Raw genomic sequence first — 21,362 nt, 5'->3', positions numbered from 1 at the left:
TAGAGGAGAGACTGAATTAGTTTGTTTCCAGTGTGTTAGTGAAAGAACAGAATAAACCCAAAAAAAAGGAGGGAGGAAGTAACAAAGATAAGAGTAAAAGTTAATGAAGTAGGAATTAAACATTCGTTTTAGAGAATTAAGAAATACAAAATGTGATTTGTTGAAAATACTAATAAAATAGGCAAACTTTTGGAAAGGTCAGTTGGAGAATCATACAAAGCATTGGCAATGATAAAGCAGGTATAAGTGTGGATCAGTAGAGCTTTAAAGGGTAGTAGAAAACTATGACAATTTTTTTAAAATTTATTAATTAATTAATTTATTTTTGGCTGTGTTGGGTCCTCATTGCTGGCTCTAGAGCACCGGCTCAGTAGACGTGGCACACGGGCTTAGTTGCTCCGCGGCATGTGGGATCCTCCCAGACCAGGGCTCGAACCCGTGTCCCCTGCATTAGCAGGCAGATTCTTAACCACTGTGCCACCAGGGAAGCCCCTATGACAATTTTATGTTAACAATTTTAAAACAAATTGGACAAATTTCTAGGGAAAAAACCTGTTTCTTCAAGAAGAACAAAAAACCCAAGTAGTTTTAAGACTACTCATTAAATAATTTGAATCAGTACTTAAAACTCCATCCACCCCACCAAAAGCTAATTACTTAATTAAAATAGAAAAGATACCCAAAATCCCTACCGTGCTCAGACGGCTATACATGCAAGTTGTGAAGCATGGGACAGTTCCCGTCTTACATAAACTCAGAGACCAGGAAGAGAGAAAGCTTCCCTCCCTGGTTTCGTGTAGCTGTTGTAACCTTGGTACCAGAATCAGATGAGGTACAATACAGACATTCTGTGTATGTGACTGCGTGAGTCATGACAGCAGAGGTTGGATACTTTCAAACCTAATAGATGCAGCTCAGTACGTTTAGGAGAATAATCCTCTTGTCTCAGAAGATGGAAGCAAAGCATTAAAACATTCCACAAACATTTTTGATAAATTCTTAGCGATTAGGAATGAGTTTTCTTCACTTGTTGAAGTATAGTTTGTGAAATTCCAGAATTATTTTTTTACAGGTGGCTCAAGATAGCAAAGCCTACCTCATGCTTCTCTTGAGCATTGTGCTGTGTGTCCAAGACAGCAGATGAAGTGATCAAAGGGTATTTGCAGGTGGTTTTCTGTTCAGAGAACACCAAATAATCTACATGTAAATTGGTAGGATTAATAAAAGTTTAGCAAGATCCCTAGAGTTAAGATCAAAATATAACAGTCACATTCTTATTTGTCAACAAGTTAGACAATATAATTTAATAAACTGTATTGTGTATAATAAAAATAAGGCACCTTTGAATAAGTCTATAAAAATTGAATAAAACTTTTGGAAAAATTATAAGGCTTTATTGAAAGACGTTGAAGAAGGTGAAAAAGAGAAAACGCTAATGAATGGAAAGATCAATATCATAAAGCCGCTCCCCCTCCGCCCCCAGATTAACCCCAAATTCCACATTGCCAGTCAGAATTTCAACACGTCTTTTTATTACATCTTCACGTGTGCATATGCAAGAGAGCAGAGGGCTTTAGGGAAAAGTGGCTGGATTTGCCCTACCAATTAGGAAGGTAGTTTTGAAAAGCTACTTGCAACAGTGTATGTTGCACAGGATGGGCACATGGACTAATGCGGCAGGCGCCACAGTGGAGAAGACGGACCCTTGCATGTATACAAGTACTTGTAAATGACAACAAAGATGGCTTTGTAGGTTAGTTAAGAAAGGGGTTAAGTAAATTTGTTTGGACCTTCGTTGGTCACACAGAAAAAGTAAAACGGGTCTCTCCTTTACGTCCTACAGAAAAATCACTTCCGTAACTGAGCTCACAGATAAAATGTTGAGCCAAACAGTAAGTTTTGGAAAAATATATACTCTATGATACGATTAAAAACATTAAAAATATATAAAATAATGCCATCTATTTCTTGGTTATGCAACTATGTATATTAAAAACATAAAGAAATGCTAGGGAATGATGACCACTGGCTTTGGGATCATGTTACCAAGTGTTGGGCGGGGGAGGTGGAGGACACAGGGACATAGCAAAGAAGATTTTTTTATTTTCTTAGCTGAGAGGGTTTGGATGATCACTTAAAAAATCCTAAGAAATTAGACTCAGTTGTTTTTTCACGTTCAGTTTTCTTTGTGACTTCCTTAGCAGAGTAAAATGCCCTAGCTCACGCGTCGGCCCGCCAGGCAGCCAGGCACAGGCATCTGAACCCATGGTGGAACCTTGGACAAATTAAGTGACCCCCTTGCTTCTCTGCTTCCTCATGTGTAAAATGGGAATAATTACTTATATGTTGGTGTGAGGATTTTGAGTGCGCACATATATAGCTCATAGTATCCTATATGATATAGCTCCTAATTTTAGTCTGGATTCTAGAACTTGTAGGTCTTTCATTCAACTGCTAATAAAAGTCATTGATTCTTTCTAGTTTTCTTTCTTTCTTCCTTTTTTTTTTTTTTTTAATTAAGTGCAGTGCTTTCTTTTATTGCTCCTTACCTTCCTTTCTTGAACCTTTTCAAGCCTTAGGATTTGTTTTTCCGTGTTGCCTTTCTGCAAGCTTTCTCAGTTGATGAGGTAGATGTGCTTTTGAACAGTGTAAGAAGCCAGTGGGAGTTCAAATTGTTTTGTGTTTTCCCCATCAGATTGCTCTTCTGATTGAATTATGGAAGTCGGGGCATTTGTGCCCCTTTGAAAACAAAGACGCCCTGAGTTTTAAAAAGTTTAATTCCTCATCATTCTAGCCTTACCATCAGTGATTTTGTATTTATGAATCCATTTTTATTTTTATGGTTTCATGCTTTAATAATTGGAGTTAACACATTGCTTTACTTACAATGGCAAATATTCTTCATAAATGCCTATGACATTGCATTATTTTTAGGTCATTCCTCTAGTTATTCCTAATATTGATTCTTTCTATAAACGTCATCTTTTTGCAGCCTAGAAACTTGCTGGTGTACATGCTTTTAAAATAGAAGTTTAATGCTACATAGCAAGACACATTTATTCTCTAGGGTGCTGTAGCTTTTGTTGATTGCTGAGTTAAGAAGGTTTTTTTGTTTTATTTTGCATTTACTCTTTTTTTTTTTTTTTCCTATAGTAGTTTTCTGAAGATGACAGCTAATATTCTTTCCTGCTTTTGGAAATTTGACAGATATGTCGGCAATGAACAGGAGAGAGAATTTAATCTGAAAAAAAATTGTGGAAAAAACCCTCAAGTGACTATCACCTCCCCATCTGAAAATAGAATATGCTAAAACAATTGAAAGCAAAGCACCTGATGGGTTCCTGAGTCCCCCTGAGGAGTTTCTGACGTGTCTGTAGAATTTGTGTGTGCACACAGGGACGCGTGTCAGGACCACACGTGGGAGACCAGCTCCCCTGGAGGTGGCTCAGCCCTTACCCCTTGCCCGAGGAGTGGTCGTGCTTAACTGGAAACATTACGGAAGCACTGTTTTTGCCGTGTCCTCCAGGTCGGATCCGCACGCGACGGCAGAGCTCTGGGAGCGCCACCAATGTCACCTCCACGCCTTCCGACAGTCGGGGCCGCAGCCGCGCCAAAGTGGTCTCACAGTCCCAGCGTAAGAAGTATATTTTATGCTCTCTGCTCTCTTAGTTTTATCCAACAGCCATTCTGCAGCTGAAAATTTATAGTATTTTCATCGACTTGAGGGAAAAACACATTTCTGTGGCTCTAAGACACTGTGAATAATCTTGATGTTTGTTGGATGCTTACAAGACGGGGTATTCCAGTGTACCTGTGTCCCCTTTCCAGGCGATTTACATTTTGTATCCTTAGGCAGTAAACATTGAAATGCAGTTTCCCTCCCCTCAAGCCTCCCAGAGTGAATCGTACCTGGGCTGGGACCCATTTTGCTGTTGATGAGGGATCCTGATGTCATTCAAGAGCAGCTCGGGGGGAGATGACTTCATGCTGAGGTCTCTTCCCAGCGGCAATAAGTACATCCATTCAAAGCTGCCCCCATCACCCGCTGCGCTAACACGTCACCCTGCTCCTGTCCTCCTGCCAGTGTGGGCTCTCGCTTCGCTCGGCTGCCCTCGCTTCCATTGCTGCTTCTCTGTGTATGTTGAGTCACCTGATTTGTTAACATCAGCCATGAAAGCAGCCGTGGACAGGATGAGCGTTCTGATCTCTCTTAGGGTTCAGGCCTCTAGTGTCTCACTTCCCAGCCTCCCGGGCTGTGCACGTGGAGTGGGGCAGGGGGTCACGGCCCTCCTGGGCAGGCGCCCGTGGCGGAGGTGCTCGTCAGCTGACGGGGTCGGCCTCCTTCGTGGCCCCGGGAGCTGTGTGGCTTGTGTGGAGAGCGGCTAGTCTGAGGCCAAACCTTAGCTTCTCTCGTAGGTGTTGAGAATGCCTTCCTCAGCTCTTCCTGAATTTAGATGCTTTCCCCATGTCCCTTTGATAACTGGAGTCCTCATGTTAAAAGAAGCTTATGTCCTTTCTGAAAAGAAAGTGCAAGGTCAGACATATTGCTGTGAGACGACAGCACCCAGGCTTGTCTTTCTGACGCAGAAGCCCATGCTTTTAGTGTATTACACAATACCACACAGCATAGGTTGTGTAGGGGTAGTCCAGAAGCTTCTGCCTGGGGAGTAGTGTGCAGGCCCTGGTTATTCTGGTGAACCCTAGTGATGCCTGGAGTCACAGATAGGTATAATAAATACTCTGGCCATGACCTCATAAATATGAGTCGGGTCTTATCACAAAAAAAATTTTTCTTGGCCAAAAATGTTCGAGACTCAGAATATAGGTCAATACGTTGAAATTGAGTTGAATAAAAAAATGTTTTAACCCTTTAGCTGTATAGGGTTGTTTCCTTTCTTGGAGAGTGAGGGCTGAACAGTATTTTCCATTTCTTTATGACTGCTGTTTATTGGCATTGGCTTCTGCAAGGGTCCCTGCCCCTAGCTGGGTCCTCTGCTTAAGAGCTGGTGCAAATAAAGTTCCTTCTGTAGTGGGGGATGATAGAGCTTTAATTTTTCAGTCTTATAAAAATACTGCACCTTGCCTTGGGGATCTACTTAAAAAGCTCATCAGTTTTATTTTGCTCACCCAATTCCACTCAAGGGAAAGAGACAACACCAGCAAACGATCAAGCCTGGAGCTTAAACTTACATATATAAATCAAATATGCTTTTAAAAATTATTTTAATAGGTAGATAGGAGCACATCTAGATAGTTTACGAATGTAGCTATACTAGCATTCATAGTTCTGGTTTAAGAGTAAGTAGATTTCGTTAATATTAAATTTCGGACAGTTAACAGTTGGCGTCTTTTGGATAGTTGAGGACTTAAATATGTGAGGATTACTGTTTAAATATTGGAGAATTTGGCATGAGACGTTCAGATGAGACGACCTAGTAGCAGTTTCTTCCACTTGGTTGATGTCTCTGGAGCAACTCCTGTGTGGTGAGCACCGTGTGCAGGGGTGGAGATACACAGACGGTGAGATGCAGTCGCTTCTGCCAGGCTGCTCAGAGCCAGAGCGCAGGTGCCCCCGAAGGGCCCGGCATCTTCTCTGCATCTCGTCCGCCTGGCACTGTGCCTGGCGCATGGTAGGTTCATAAGTGTTTCATGAGCAGATCTGAAATAAATGCTAATACAGTATGATGTGTATAAAGTAAAAATAAGTACGAAAATAGGCTAGGAGGAACAAGACCTAGAAAAACAGCTCTTTTGCTAATGTGTTTGTGAACAAAGACATTTGTGCTGTGTTGCATGCTGACCTTCTGTATTGTGTTATTGTCTTTTAATCCACTTTTTGCCTGTCCTTTGGTCTGCTCTCATAATCAAGGATCCAGATCTGCTAATCCTGCTGGTGGTAAGCCATTTCTCTTCTTGCTTTTTTTTTTGTTTTTTTGCATTCTCCCTCACCCCATGTTCCTTGCACAATATTAATTTCTCTCTTTATTATAAGCTTAGTTAATCTTTCTGCGTTTTTTCTGTATGTTCAAATTCTAGAGTTTGAAATGGATTTCTTTTCTCCTTTTATACAGCTTAATAGTTTATTTGTGTGCTCAAATTTTATGGGCAAAATTAATAGATCCTGAGACATGTTCTTCATGGGAACGTGCACTGATAATTTTATAATGAATTTCACTTAAACTGTAGTTAAATCATTGTAGTACTAATTTTTGTAAGTAGTCATCTTAGTGATTTATTTGAATGATGGAGGGGTGTGTGTGTGTGTGTGTGTGTGTGTGTGTGTGTGTGTGTGTGTGTGTTTAATTTCCAGGTAAGTGTTATTTCGAAGGTTTTTCCCTCTGGATCATTCTATTCTGCTACATGATAACGAACACTTGATATTTGTGAATTTTATTGCCTTCTCCGCTTAAGGAGATGATCTAAGTTAATGACTGCCGTTTGGGTGTATTGGTACGATGCTTAAAATTTTGCTGCTTTCTTTAAGAAAGAATTTTGTTTTACAAGAAATGGTTATATAAGTATGTAGTCACTTAGCCATTTATAAAAATTACTAACCATATTATGATTTTAATTTCTAACTTTATTGCATTCACATCAGGGAATGTTTTCTACATAATTTCTACCTTTGTAAAAGGTTTTTGAGATTTCCTTTGAGGCTTAGTACATAGTCAGTTTTTGTACTGTTCCTGTATGGAAATGTGAAAGGAATGTGTGTTCTGTTTGTTGGACTATACATTGTGTGTATGTGTGGGAGGTGTGTTTATACATATCTGTATAATTTTGACTGCATGCTCTGCCAGTTTCTGAGTAGTGTATTAATCTTTCATTAGTATTAGTCTTTCTGAGAGGTATATTAATAATTATGGCCTTTTCAGTCTCTCTCTGTATTTTGGTCATTTCTGTGTTTTCTATCTCAAAGCTATGTTACGTGGAGCATAAAGTTTCATGATTATTATATCTTTAAGGATAATTATTCTTTAAAATATGAAACATCCTTTTTTCTCTTTTAATGCTGTTTTTTATTCTGTTTTGTTGTTTTGTTTTATGTATGTTGTTTGTCTCTTATAAACAACATACAGTTGAATTTCATTTCAGTTTTTTAAACCAATCCAGGAATCTGTCTTTTAATAGTTGAATTTAATCCAGCCACATTTATTATGATTACCGATATGTTTGAGCTTATTCTTACCATTTTGTCTTGTGATTTCTGTTTACCATATTTCTTCCTCCTTTTCCATTTGTTAGATTAATGGAGTCTTCCATTAGTGTGTAAGAAATTTTTGTTATATTGCTACTCTTTCAGCCATTTTTTAACATACTAACTCCTACAGAAGACAAACCAGTTAATAAATAAACGCCTTTGTGATTATTTGTAGAAATTTGCTGTGCAACCGAGAGGCTTTTTGTACTCAACCTGAGCCTGCTCTTTTGAATCAGAAATTTTGCAGTCATTTCTGTAGAACTCCACCTTTAATTCTCCTGTGTATAAATACTCTTTTATGATAATTTGATGTTCCTTTATGCTCCTTAGTTTTTGAAAAACTAGTGATGTTACCAACTAGAAAGCTATTTTTATATAAAATTCTCTTGGTATTTGATCCAAACTAATGTGTAAACTGACTTCTGAAATTACTGTAATTTATTTCTTGATTTACATCCATTATTCAATTCTGTTTCGCTTCATTTTTAGCTGGCAGCCGATCAAGTTCCCCAGGGAAATTGTTGGGAAGTGGTTACAGTGGCCTTGCTGGGGGTTCCTCGAGAGGCCCACCTGCGACACCCTCTTCAGAAAAACGAAGCAAGATTCCCAGGAGTCAGGGATGTAGCCGAGAAACAAGTCCAAACCGCATAGGATTAGGTGAGAATTCTCAAAGATCTTGAAACACCATTCCCAACCTGGTCATAATTTTGGTTATAATCTAATGACTTTGTCTCCTGTGGGAAATAGCTGTTTTTGAACCGAGGATGTCACTTTGCCTGTGTTAAAAAGACATTGCAGTTTGTGCTTTTCACAGATGATAGCAGGTTCAGTTTTCAGTTAGGACTAACAAATATGTGGGGTTTACCTTCACACTGATGGGAAAGAATTACACCATTGTGGGCTTCTGTGGGTTAGAGTCATTTTGCAAAACATTAACCTGGGGGAATGGGCGGGCTTTTTTCCTGCACAATTTCCTGCACAAGAGCACTGTTGCTTTTTCATTTGTCTTTCACTGATTAGCAATAAATAGCCATTAACCTATATAAATTTTCAGAAGCAATTTGTAGGGTCCACATTTATTTTGATTTTGCTCTTCTCTAACCCAGTTGGTGAAAATTATCATCACAGAAGAGGTGTAGTTGTTACTTTTGACATAATGTTGTTCAAACATAAAAACCAAGAAGAGGAAAACTAGGTATATATAGTGTTTATTTTTGTGTTGTAGTGTTTAGTTTCTTTGTAGTAGGATTTTATATGAATGACTCTCAGCAGCTTAACAGTCTTTTACTCTATTAAAATCTAATTTGTATGCTACCTTTTTAATAAAATGGTTTAGAAGTCTTGTGATCTATTGTGAAAAATCTGTGTTCATACTCTTATATTCTCACCTGCTTTCTAAGGGTAAAAACCTACTAATGTGAAATCAGAATACTGTATTCTTTTGTCCTGTTGGCTTACCTTTCTCATTTATTCATTTATCTCCTCAACAACTTTTATTGAATACTGGAATGTTTACTGTGATGTGCTAGGCACATGTTGTTAGACCTTATGATTAGAAGATAAATGCAGTAGATTTAGCTTCTGACTTCAAAGAGCTTGTGGTCTTAGAGGTGAAAATGTAAGACAGTATGACAGATACCCTGGCAGGTGCTCTGGGACCATAGAACAGGAATGTCTGCCGCAGTCCTCCTAGGTTTCCTGCCAGGGGAGCCTTCCCAGAATCGGTCCTGTTTTGATGGAGGTGTATAAGGTGGCACTAGGCAGGGTGGGGAGATGAGGCAGAAAGGAGCCTGTGCAGAAACGGTCAGACGAGAGGGAGCGTCGTGCGCCCTGGGACCGCTAGTGGTTTACCTGACGATAGCCGAGGATGTTTGTCACAGTGGGTGGGAGATGGGGGCAGAGGGACTGGTAGGGTCCAGCTCACGAACGTCCTTGAAGGCTCCCTGAGCTTCGAGAAGGCGGTGGGGGTCAGGTATTTAAGAAGTAGAATCAAAAGGACTTGGTTTGACCAACATTTCCGAAGCAAGTGAGAAATGTAATCAAGCCGTGGTTTTGTTAAAATGCCGCGTGATGCTGACCTTCTGTGGGCATTGCGGAACATGGTCCCTGAGCTGACCAGTTATCTGCATCCAGTGATAGCAAGTAATGTGGCTACAACCAGAGAAAATATCATGACTGCAATATCTACTGATAAATTTCAGATTTGTTGTTGTCACATACGTGTATTTGGATCTGGTTTTGTTTGGAAAATACATTTGATTTCAAACCTAGGCTTGAGGTTTCAGCTGTCCTTTTCCCACAATTAGTTAAGTTTATAGGACGTTTCTTGGCGATCCTGACTCGTTTCATACTGCTAAAAATTCTTTTCTTTTTTGGGATTTTACTTTTTAAATTTATTAAAGATGCCATTTTTACCTTCTTCTTGAAATTGGGAAATAATCCAACCTCGATTACCTAACATGACTCTAGGACCTGGTAGGCTATGGTCTTAAGTATGAAGTTTGCATTGTGGATAGTTGGAAAGACAGCATTTAATAAGCCTTTGAAAGAAGTCCTGTGGGACGTCATCCATCAGTAAGAACTAAATAGGAGCCTGTTAACCTTCCAAAGCGTTCTTATTTGAAACATCATTTTGAAGAAAGTTGTTTCCTTGATGCTCGTTAAGGGGATTAGTTGTGTATGGAGCTTTGAGGTCATACATACAATTCTGATTAAAGAAGATACTTCATTTACATTTTTGCACATTGTGAGAATATACATACACAGATATAAAATATATATGAGTAAAATACATCTTTCCACGTTTTTCCTCTAGAACCGCTTAGAGATTCCATTTTATGGGGTGTCAGATATGCTAGCATTTTTCTGTAATAGAGTGTATATTTCTTTGATCATTTAGTATATACTGGGTATATGTCTATGTGTCTAAACATTTGGTTCATTGTATAGCAACTTTAAATATAAATATTCAAAAAAAAGTAGGAGCATCTTTTAAGAATATTTTCTGTGATCCCCAAACCAGTTAATTAAGTTTTCATCGTAGCTTGGAATTTGCCCTGAGAAATAATTCTAGTTATCTGCAAATTGTATTTGGTTCAACTATGCCTTTTTTTGTTTGAAATAATATTTCTTAACTAAATTTTCCTGTCTCACCTGTGATAAAGATGATGTCAGAGCTCTTTTTCTGTAGCATTTAAGGTTTCTTAAGCAAAACGGGATGTAATTCCTGTTGGATAGCTAAGAAACAAAACCCTGCCACGCCCTTCTTTCTGAAATGTATTCCTTCATAAACTGAGCAAATGGAGGAGTGTGTGTGTAGATTGTTTCCTTCTACGTGTGACTTAGGGTGAAGTCACACGAACAGCTGACATCTACAGCAGTCACGTTTCGGAAGTTGCCTTTGGTTCCCTTGTTCTCCCAACTGTCTACTGAAAAGGCTATGAACACATTGAACTTTCTGCCCCTAACAGTCTGTGGATATGCATTTAAAGTGTTCTCAGATGATTTTCTGGTTAAATGTGTTTTGAAAAAAATTAAAATTAATAATTCCTTTTAGCTCTTTGTTAGATTAGACTACTGTGTGCAAGACCAAGACATGAGAATGTCTAGGCTAGAGAGACGTTTCATGTCTTTAACTTCCGGGAGTTTTCATTGTTCTTCTTGTACTTCTGCTTTTGATAGGAATTCTGGTAGGATCCTTCCTTGAAAGACAAAAGTCAGGAGTTCCCTTAAAACGCTATAAAGGTAGAGTGTCGCTCAAGGAATGAAAACCAGTCAGAGGGTTTTCCAGGCTTCCCAGCGTTCCGTGCAGGACTCCAGAACTCCCTGAGAAGCCTGCCTGCTTTTAGGAAGCTCACGCGGCAGGTGTGTTTTATCGTCTCTCCCTCCTCTGCCACCCCTCCTCCAAAACCTGTTCCCACACAGAACGCTCACTCTCGGCACTCAGTACACAGACAGGGTGATTCGGTATATTGTGGTGTAGTTTTGACGCCTAATCAATTAGTCTTTGTAAAAATCGTTAATGTGTATACTTACTTTAAATCCTCCTTGTAGGTTAGTGTTTGGAAGTGGTGTTGCAAGTAAGGGGGAATTTTTTCCTCTTGTGTTTTAAATTATCCAACATTTGAACTGTTGATTTCACCGCTAAGTGTACTTTAATGAAGTTTGGGGCCAAACCGTGCACAGAATTGCAAACAGAATTCTTTTTCTCCGTGTTCCTACCGGCCACATGTTAAAGAAGGTGGTCAGGACAGATGGGTGAACGAACGTTTTCTGGGCCAAATACGAGGACGGTAGACCTCGTTAAGAATTATGATTGTTCTTATTTCACATCGCATCTACCTGTTCCTTCTCACGCTCTTCATTGACCTCACAAAGCAAGCTCAGCCCGGGGAGGGAGCAGAGATTCCCCACTGCTGTAACATAGCTGCTAACTTAAAGAAGGGAGTGAGAACTATATGAAAATTCAGACATAATTGGGCAAGAGCTCTAAGAAAATGGTCAGCTAAGCATGCCCATGTGTGAAGACCTATCAGGACTGTCCTTACTGCTTTTCAATGATTGTTTTGGAGTGGCCAGTGGAATAAGACAAGGTTTTCACATATGCCTTTCAGCAGGGACCACAGACGTACCTACGTACGTACCTTATCTCACGGTACCCTTTTCATTTAAATAGTGGGGACTCTCTCTCACCTTCCTAAGTGGAGGCTAAGATCTAGAGTGGCTGAATGGCTGGACTAGTGAGCTAGCATGGAGCTGGAGAGGGCATTTCTACATTAGATGTGGTAGTGGCCCCCCTAAGGACTCCTTTGTAGGTTTTATGCAACTTTTCATTTATTGACGGGGTCAGTAGATACTCCCTAGTTTTTTAAGTTTAATTTAGCACCTGTTGCTTTGGCCTTCATTGTAGGAGCAGGAGGTGTTTAGAATGTTATCAAGAACTGCTGACTAAATTGTCACTACTACTCTGAGTGAAAACTCAGTGCTTCCACGTCACTATAGCAAAATGAAGGAGAGTTTAGGAATTCCTAGAGAATTCCAAATGAAGCCCCATTTTGACTGATAGCTGAGATTGCGTTCCTGGGCTTGACTTTGCCTTGCTCGCCAGCACAGACCTGATAAACCTTTGGACATCACTTAGGTCCCTTTAGGGTCTAATTCACCTCTGGTACTGAGCAGAGACCACAATAGGAAGTTGGTTTGGTTTTTCACTTCCATGTTCTTCTAATTCAGGGAGTTTTATGATTCTGGTTTGTAAGACACTCTTGTTACGGTTTGGCCATATAATAAATCTACCTTTGCTCTGAAATTATAGGCTTTGCTCATTGCAATGTAGTAAACATGGCGGTTTTTACATCAGTGAATCAAGTTTATATTTTCCAAAACTTCTGAGAAAGGCATTTCTGTCTAATCCAGAATTAGTAGACCCTCTCAAGATGGAAATATTTGTTGTTCCCATCAGCTGTCATGTAGGCGGCTACGTGCTTTCAGTTTGCGAAGTTGTTTTTGAGTATTTTGCCAGTACTGCGTTTCTGTTATCTCAAAGTAAGTTGAAAAATAAGAAAATCATGGTCTTTCATGAGATTTATGGCAAAGTTATGTTAGCCGTTAGGCTGTTCATGGGGTTCTGTCGTCTCAGTGTCCTGTGATGTGAGAAAGTAATTGGCTGTTCTCAGGCCAGTGGATGATCTTTAAGCATGACTGTTGGGATTATCAGGCCACCTGGGATGGACTCAGGTGTGAGGCTGGGTGAGTGGAGGTGCTTGGCTAGGGGTGACAGACGGATCTTTTTGGATTCCATAGAAAACACAGGAATTCATGTCGAGACCAGTGAATGAGGGGTTAGCAGTCCCGATTCTTTATATCTGCACACTGATTTGCAGCAGGCAGGCTCTCTAGCAGGGTCAGTCCTCACGACTTCTCTTTGGAAAGAAGGCCAGGCTGGGGGAAGTGAACAGTCTTCCTTTTAATTAGGTAAGTTCATGGAGTTCAGTGACCAGAGCCTTTATTCTGTGTTTAATCCAAATTAAAGTATCTTTCTAAGGACCCAATGCATATGAAAATGACTGTGGCCTTTTATTATCCTCTCGGGGAGGAGTGTGGTGAAACCATAGAAACTGATCATTTCCAGAAGACTTTGGATCTCGTATATTCTGATCCAGTTTGCTCTTTGGAGAGCTTTCTTTTCCATTTCTTACCTTTAGGTGTTATTTCACCTTCCTACTGAAATGCCCAGCTTTGTGAGGCCGTGGGCAAGTCCAGCTTTGCCCACCCCCTCCTGTTGTTGGCCCGTCAGTCAGTGAGGCCCGAGCAGGGGCAGGCGCGGGCCGTGTCGCGATTACATGAACGGAATGTGACTGACCATGTGTGAGTTTCTCTGTCTTCATTAAACTTGTTCCCCTTCTCTGAAACCCCTCATGCTGCACGCTAGCACGGAGCAGCCGTATCCCTCGACCCAGCATGAGTCAGGGGTGCAGCCGCGATGCCAGCCGTGAGAGCAGCCGCGATACGAGCCCCGCTCGGGGCTTCCCTCCGCTCGGTGAGTACCCGCCGGCCTGGCTCCTGGGGCTCCTCCCGCCCCGCCGGGCCCAGCCACCTGCCTCTGTCCCCCGCCGCTGTCCCGTGGGCCTCTCCGCTCCCGTCCTCTTCCCGAGCCTCCCTTCCTGTCCCCTCTGCATGCTCGGATTCTGGCAGTTCCCAGTTTTCACATATCAGGGGAAGAAAGCACCCCTTCGCTCTGTACTGTTGTCGCTTAGGACCACTTGCTCCGGGCAAGCCCGTCTGCGAGGTCGCTGCCAGCCTGTGGCGCAGCTCAGCCAGGGACCATTGCTGCTTAAAAGCTGAGCGCGCCCGAAGTGTCTCCGTACTCAGTGAATCTCTGCAACCTGTTTTGAATTTCACCAGGGATCAGCCCATGCGTGATTCACTTCAGAGAAGGAAAAAAAAAAAGTATAATCATGATAACATTTAGGAAACTAAGCGCGTGCTCGGTTTGGGGGTGAGCACATTAATCGAAAAAGCAGCATGAATATTAGCTCTCATTCTGTTAAACGAGTCACTTCAAAGCTTTCTTTAAAGCAGTCTGCAAATTGCTTTTGGATAAACGGCCTAAGTGTACAGCACAATGCAAAACCTTGATGTTCACTGTTAATTATTAAGATACTTTTCATTCTTCCTGGGCTCAACAGGCTGTTTAATGTTTTTGTGATCCGGTGCCACCCCAGGACAAAAAATTTACAACGTTTGGTGGCCATGGTACATGGTAATATTGTACCTCTGATCACCAGTTCGGTGTCAGTTGGGGCTGCTTGTCTGACACATGCCCCCCGTTTCAGTTTTCCTTAACAGCTAGAATTTGTACTTTAACAATTTCTAGTATTCAAGAAAAACAAGACCGAAAGAGAAACGTTTATCCTTTATAGAATATTGAATTTACATTTTCTATTTCGTTTTAATAGTCTTGCCTTTCTCTAAAATGGACATATACCTTTTTACCTAATGCAAATTATTAATCCCCGAAGACGTCGATCAACACATACTTTCACACACACACACATACACAAAAGAAAAGAAATGTTTTGTATTCTTCAGTAATTGTGTTTTAGTTCTTGGGCGTATTAAGTGCTGTACAGCTGTGTATTTTCCTCATGATAAGCATGGCAGGTAGAAGTCACTTTATACCGGTAGGGCCTAGGCCTGAAGTTATTCTCTGGAACTGTGGACTGCAGCAGTCTGTTATTTTGACTCTAATTATGAAACGGGTCTTTCCAATATAAAAATGTCACTCTGGAAGATGGATGTTACAGCAAAAGCATAAGGTTTTAATATTTGCCACTATCTCCTTCTAATGTCGTACACTCCTTCCCAGTATCTTTTCTCCCCCGATTAGTATCAGTACTCAGAATCTAGACCTGTTTCTTCATGACCACTGTCCCTCGTGGCGTTCTCAGAAAGAGCAGGCGGACAGATGCAGGGCCCTCTAGACGATCACCTGACTTGGTGAGGAGATACCTTTGTGTGAGGTATCCTACCTGATGGGCATGAGGGCCTGAGTGGGGCAGCTCACCTGGTCCCTGCCAGCTCTTCCACAGCAGTCCACAGCATTAGATCAGAATCCTCAAAAATCCCGGGCAGCAAGGGTGATTTTTTTTCTGAGTGAACTGGTGGTTTTTCCTTTTAAGTTAAGGCTGTGTATCTATGCATCCTTGTTCACGATTTGACCTTCGAAATAACCTGTTCTATAAGTGAACAGTTCAGTCTGGTTCTTGGTTATCTTGCCTCTTAGAGTTCAGCGTTTTTATTTCACATGTACACTGCTGTTTTTGTTCCTGTCCATGGAAGCAGCCTTTGTGACCCAGCATGTGGTCTGTGGACCAGGCAAGGTGTGCTCGATTCTTGAGGTCCTGATTGGACCCTGAGGAGCTGAGGGATCCAGTCTGATTTCCACTGAAGTGTTTTGGTGACAGCCCGGGTTGTGGACGTGTGTCATTGCTGCTACCACAGCTGGAGCTGTGGCTGCAGACATCTCCCCTTCTCACAAGCTCTGGCACCAGTGTGGTCTTCTGTGTGGTCGGGGCAGGAGTTCACATCATTTCAGCTCGGTTTTTAGACCATGACTTTTTTTCTTTCTTGTTGGGTTAAATCTGTTCATAAAACTCCTGTCCAGCAAGAACAGCACCAGTGCCCACGTGTCCCTGGCACCGTGCTGAGCGGTCAGTGGGCATATAACCCTTGTGGGTCCTGTTCAGCCTCTGGGACAGGTATCGTCGTCCCTCTTGTCTGGATGACAAAACCAAGACCTGGGGAGAGGAGGCCGCTTTCCCAAGGCCACGCGGGTCTGACTTCAAAGCGTGGCTGTTCCCCTGCCTCACCTGCGGTGTCTTTCATTGGTTCCTCCGAAATGTACTAACTGCTTTCTGAGGCCTCTCCAGGCTCAGGTACAGAGAAAGTGCTTGACCACGTTTCTGAGTCGGGATTTCCAGGTGTGGCGATGGCACCTGGGAATTCATGGATAAGTCCCAAAGGTTGCTGCCCCCTGGGGAGCTTCCTGCGCCCTTCGGAGAGTGTGATGTTTCCTTCTTATTCTCATTTACTTTAATGTTCATTTCCTACCCCCTTCATAAGTCAGTGAGATTTTGTATTAGCGCCCCTTTGAATCAACTTATGTAGCCAACCTTCACTTTTTAAAAGAAAAGGACAGAAGTAATTCTGTTTCAGTGACTACATATTGGGTTTGAGCTTGCATTTTTCTTAAAAAGTTATTTTGGACCATTTTAATGGTATGAATACATAGTGACAGTGACAGCTTTTAGGTGAGATTAAGGCTCTAGGACTCTGCTGTCAATGAGGCTTTGACGTAAGTGGGTCCACCTTGGATTCCATTGTGGGACGTTCACTTGAGAACGTGACAGAGGACTTGTTACGTGACGGATTTGCTGTAGAATATTCTGTTGAAACGGAACCAAAGGGTGGCTTTATAAGGAACCTTCAGATCAGGTGTTGCTTAAACATGGTTTCCAGTTTAAACTACCAGGATACGATACCATTGTGCTTGTACAAGAAATGAATAGTTTGCTTCACTTTTACAAAGTGTTTTGCCAGTTTCCTTATGTAAGGAAAGTGATTGTTTTGTAATACCTGTTTAAGAGCTTGCTGACTTATTTTTGTGTATCTCGAGGAATTAGGGATTTTCTTTTTCTTTTGCATGCTGGTAAAAATTTGTCCTTACTGACCAGGTAACCTTTGCTGTTCAGTACCCCTTATCCCGCAGATATGCACATTTCACGAGGTGACATGAGCTTAAGTAAATAAAATTGTATTGAAGAGTTTGGGGTTTTGCCATTTCATGACTAAGCATGTAAATGTGGGAGGATTCTGGACTCTGGCACAGCTTAGTGTCACTCTGTGAAACCTATGAACTCTCTGTGCTACAGTCACCGTGTTCTTTCTAAGTAATGATAGAAGCATGTTATCTTTTTTTTTCGTTTTTTTATTTTTTCTTTTTTTGAGGTAAAGAAAAAGCCACATATTATGTGGCACTCGGGTCAATAAATTCAGGTTTGGACCCAAGCCTGTATTTCATAACTGTTTCTAAAAGTTATTCTCTCCACACGAGGATGGAGTTTGGTGTATCTTTTCTCAGACTGATGAATTGATGTGATTATTATGAGTACTTGCTAGCAAAATAATATTTATTAACCAGCACTGCTGCTGTTAACCACCACGGTTTATCCTGTGCCTGGCAGTGTTTCAAGTGTTTGATGTATAGTCTCTCCTAATTCTCTTAACTCCCAAGAGGAGGGTACCCTTGTTGGCCCCATTCCACAGATGAGGAACTGAGACACAGAGGGGTTTAGTACTTTGCCCAAAGCCCACACAGCTAGTTGAGATCTGACCAGGACTTGCCCCCCATGTGTCACGGAGCTGGTGCTCATAACCAGAGGCCTGCAAATGCCTCTCCAAGGAAGGCTGTTAAACTTATTACAGCCAACTTTCCAACAGTTAAAACAGTTCATTAATCATTAGGATATTTCCGCAACAGAACAGCACACATGTTGACTAGGGAAAATGGAATTCAGTTGTTGAGCCCCCTTTTTTTTTTCTTTTTAATTGATTTATTTTTTAATCTGTGAAGGATAAAGTATTTTATTTCTTTTTTATTGAAGTATAGTTGATGTACAACATTGTGTTAATTTCTGCTGTACAGCAAAGTGATTCAGTTATACATACATACGTTCTTTTTCATGTCCTTTTCCGTGATGGTTTGTCACAGTATATTGAATGGAGTTCCCTGTGCTCCACAGTGGGACCTTGTTGTGTATCCATCCTGTATATGAAAGCCCCCTTTTTGTGACTTCATTCTGTGTCTGTTGAGAGAACGTCGTGAACTTCTCGGCTTCTGTTTCTGGTGCATGGTCGCGTGTGCATCGCATCCTGGCGGGAGGCGTGGCCCATCCTGCTGCTCCGCCCCCTCGGCGCGCCCCCGGCGTCCTTCCGGCGTCCTTCCCGTGCCCAGTCCGTGGTGGCGACGGCGGCTCCCGGCGGCAGCGTGCAGCCGGGGCGGGGGCCGCGGGGTGCACAGGCAGCCCTCCCCCTGCGCCAGCGCCCCGCGTGCAGCCCGGGCATTGGCGCTCGCTGTCCATTCGCACCCCACACCATCTCTTTCCGTGAGGAAACACGGCCGCGTTGGGAGCGGCCCCGCGTTCCCTCCGGCCTGTGGCCGCTGCTGTCTCGGGTTCTCGTGTGTTAACCCTGTGGGTGTTGCCGTTCCTTTTACCTGCAGCCTCTCGACGTCATTCCAGGTCCACTAGTGCTCTCGCCACGGCTGACTCTGTTGGGCAGTCAGGTGAACACGCGCTCATGCATGCCATGCCTGTCCACGCTCATTGTCACATCTGTTCCCATCAGTGTCCGCTCGCACTCGGCATGTATGCACCTCATATTTTCTTTCCCCCCACGATGTGCTTCTATTTTTTTTTTTTAAGTTGTTGAATGTTTATGGTCCTGTTAATAGGCCGTAGATGCTTTGTAGCCTGTTTGAAGACATCATTTCTCCAGTGTTCGTACTCATGTTAAAACAAAACAAAACAAAAGGATGGGGAAGCACTTCTGCCCCTCCTTTCACTCCCTCCCCCAGGAAAACAGCAGCCCCAGATAGGTGTCCTGAAGGGTCCCTCGGAGGAAATGGGGTATGGACGTCATCCAGCAGAGGCTTTCGTCTCTCAGTCTTAGCTCCCAATAAAGTGGTGTCTGTTAATGCTAGTTGCTACCGTTCGGTTCTAATTACTTGGAGGTACTTATTTAGTGACCAGATGTTCCAGATTATAGCAAATCTCATTTCATATGTATTGAAGGAAATGGATTGTCCTAAAGCTTTTATGGAAAAACAAGTCATGATTAGGATAATCAAGTCAGGCCAAAGGTAGCCTTTGCAGCCTGCAGACCCGAAACACTCCATCTCAGCCCCATAATAACAATACCCCAAATGCCCTGGTTAGCCACTGGGGCAGAAAGTGAGCGTACAATAATGCATCAGTTTGCCGGATTTAACTGGCATCATTTTGGTACGCTAATAATCCCTAATGACTGTAGTTTATCAACTGAGTACAAGGCATAATCTATTAAATCAGACTGTTGATGGTGACAACTGTGACCAATTTACTGAGTTAGTGTCTCTGTTTTTCCTCTAAATGAAGCCACCTATGCATTTTATTATGTATTCTCTGATTAGGATATTCCCCTGAAGATTATGGGCCTGACTGAGGGCACAGTCATATATATCCATCTCCTGGAAACTGGACAGTACCAGAGAGAACGCAGAGTAGATTTTGGTCTGGCGAAAACAAAAGGCTTATAAATTTTCTTAGGTCCAGACAAACATTTCCCCTTAAGATTTGAAATTCAGTTACCTACAATGTATATCAAATGATCTGCAGTCACTGTGTATGGCAAAGCTGTATGCCTCTGGGAAGCACAAAATAATTGCTTTGTTCTTACAGTTTTAATTTTGTGTCTGAAAAAATCAGTATTATCCCTGGAGCAAGAATTGCTGGCATGAGACCTACTTTTTTTTTTTTTTTTTTTAAGATTCTGTTTTATTTACGTTTATGCTGGGTAATTTTTAAATGGCTTATAACTGAATTACTTCATTCTGTTACTCATAAATCCCTTACTATCTACCCTTTTTTAATGGAAAAAAAAAGAGACTTGAACAAAGATCATTTATAAAACTATGTGCATAATAAATCTCAAATTTATAATGTTATTTCAGGTGATGATTTATATTCGAGAGAGAGAGAATTGTTTTGTGGTCTTTTTTTAGTTTATTTGGCACATTAAATCACCTTTTAAACATACACGTAATGGTGAAATTCAGTACAAGCAACAAGTGCATTAAAAAAGGGGATAGTATAACATAACAATTTTTGTTTCCCTCTGAAAATTCATAACTATATAGCTTTTGATTAGCAGTGTTTAAATCTTTTTCCCCTTTCTGTGGCCGTGGAAGGTATAACGTTTCAAAGCTGACAATTTAAAAAAGCTAAATAACACTTCACCTTTAGAGCTCCCCAGTTTGTAGATGATGTCTTGTTACCTGCCCAAAATTTTAAATATATCATTTTATAGGAAAGATCAATTATGTAAAACAGACATTAGCTTTCTTTGATTATTTTTTTTTCTAAATGCTTCATTACTAGAATATGGCACATGCAGAGATTTTCCTTGTCCAAACAGTGTCTTATTTGTTAACAAAGAGAAAGCATTTTTAATCTTAACATTTTTCTTCCAAAGGTTGATTATACATTAGCATTTTAAATAAGAACCTTTTACCGGACTGCTTTGTCTTGAGCTGCCACGGCTGTGAGCAGCAAGGCCTCACAAGGGCAGTGAGTCCCAAGTAATCTCAGCACTTCTTAAGGAAGGCTGGTCAGCTCACGGAATGGGACTTCTAAAAGTTAGTCTTTCTGGATTCAGCGCTTTCACTGCCATGGGCCAGGGTTCAATCCCTGGTTGGGGAACTAGGATCCCGCAAGCCGTGCGGCCAAAAAAAAATTAAAAAGTTAGTTTTTATTGTCCGCGCTTGTGAACAGGCATAGAATAGCTGTTTGAACTGCTAAAGTCGGGAATTTTTTTGCATTCTGTCCATTTGGTTGACACGTATAAAGATTATCCTTTAAAAATCCTTTGAGGGACTCAGGAGAAATTTATATTATCTGAATGATTAATGTTTTGCAGCGAAGATACTAGCTTTTCGTGGTGAAGATTAAAGAATTTTAATAAACTGAGTTTTAAGTAGCCTTTGGTGACACAGGCATCATGATGAACAAATACCTAATATTAATTGAGCTTGATAACTGTTAAACAGTGGAGACACTAATGAAAATTTGCACAGAGATCAGTTTAATACATTTGTTTCAAATTTTAACTTTTTATTACACATTGCGTTAGAACTCATTGGTCAAACCGTGAAGCTTTCTAATTAGTTTGACCAAATATCAGGGCCGCTAGCCTTTAGAGAGAATGCTGTATACATGAAAAGACTACCCTCATGGCCCAGCCACCTTGTATAATAAGGTCCCCCCCATGTCTCAACACTTTTCAAAAATAGACTGTCATTAAAGAACCGTTTCAGTTGTCAGGATGCTTATTGGCACGATCGTAT

The 21,362-nt window shown here is 41.4% G+C and overlaps 1 protein-coding gene across 9 annotated transcripts in view; it reads left to right on the top strand.

Moving 5' to 3' along the window:
• CLASP1 (cytoplasmic linker associated protein 1) overlaps window positions 1-21,362 on the top strand; it is a 264,431-nt gene that overhangs the window by 174,074 nt on the left and 68,995 nt on the right. For all 9 annotated transcript variants that reach the window (XM_068545282.1, XM_068545273.1, XM_068545280.1 and 6 more), the window contains 2 exons: window positions 3,527-3,634; window positions 7,691-7,858. In XM_068545282.1, coding sequence (XP_068401383.1) covers window positions 3,527-3,634; window positions 7,691-7,858 — 276 coding nt within the window. The remainder of the gene's footprint in view (window positions 1-3,526; window positions 3,635-7,690; window positions 7,859-21,362) is intronic.

This window comes from Eschrichtius robustus, chromosome 5 (genome assembly GCF_028021215.1).
Source record: "Eschrichtius robustus isolate mEscRob2 chromosome 5, mEscRob2.pri, whole genome shotgun sequence".
Classification (NCBI taxonomy): Eukaryota; Metazoa; Chordata; class Mammalia; order Artiodactyla; family Eschrichtiidae; genus Eschrichtius; species Eschrichtius robustus.
This window is presented reverse-complemented; position numbering and strand designations above follow the sequence as displayed.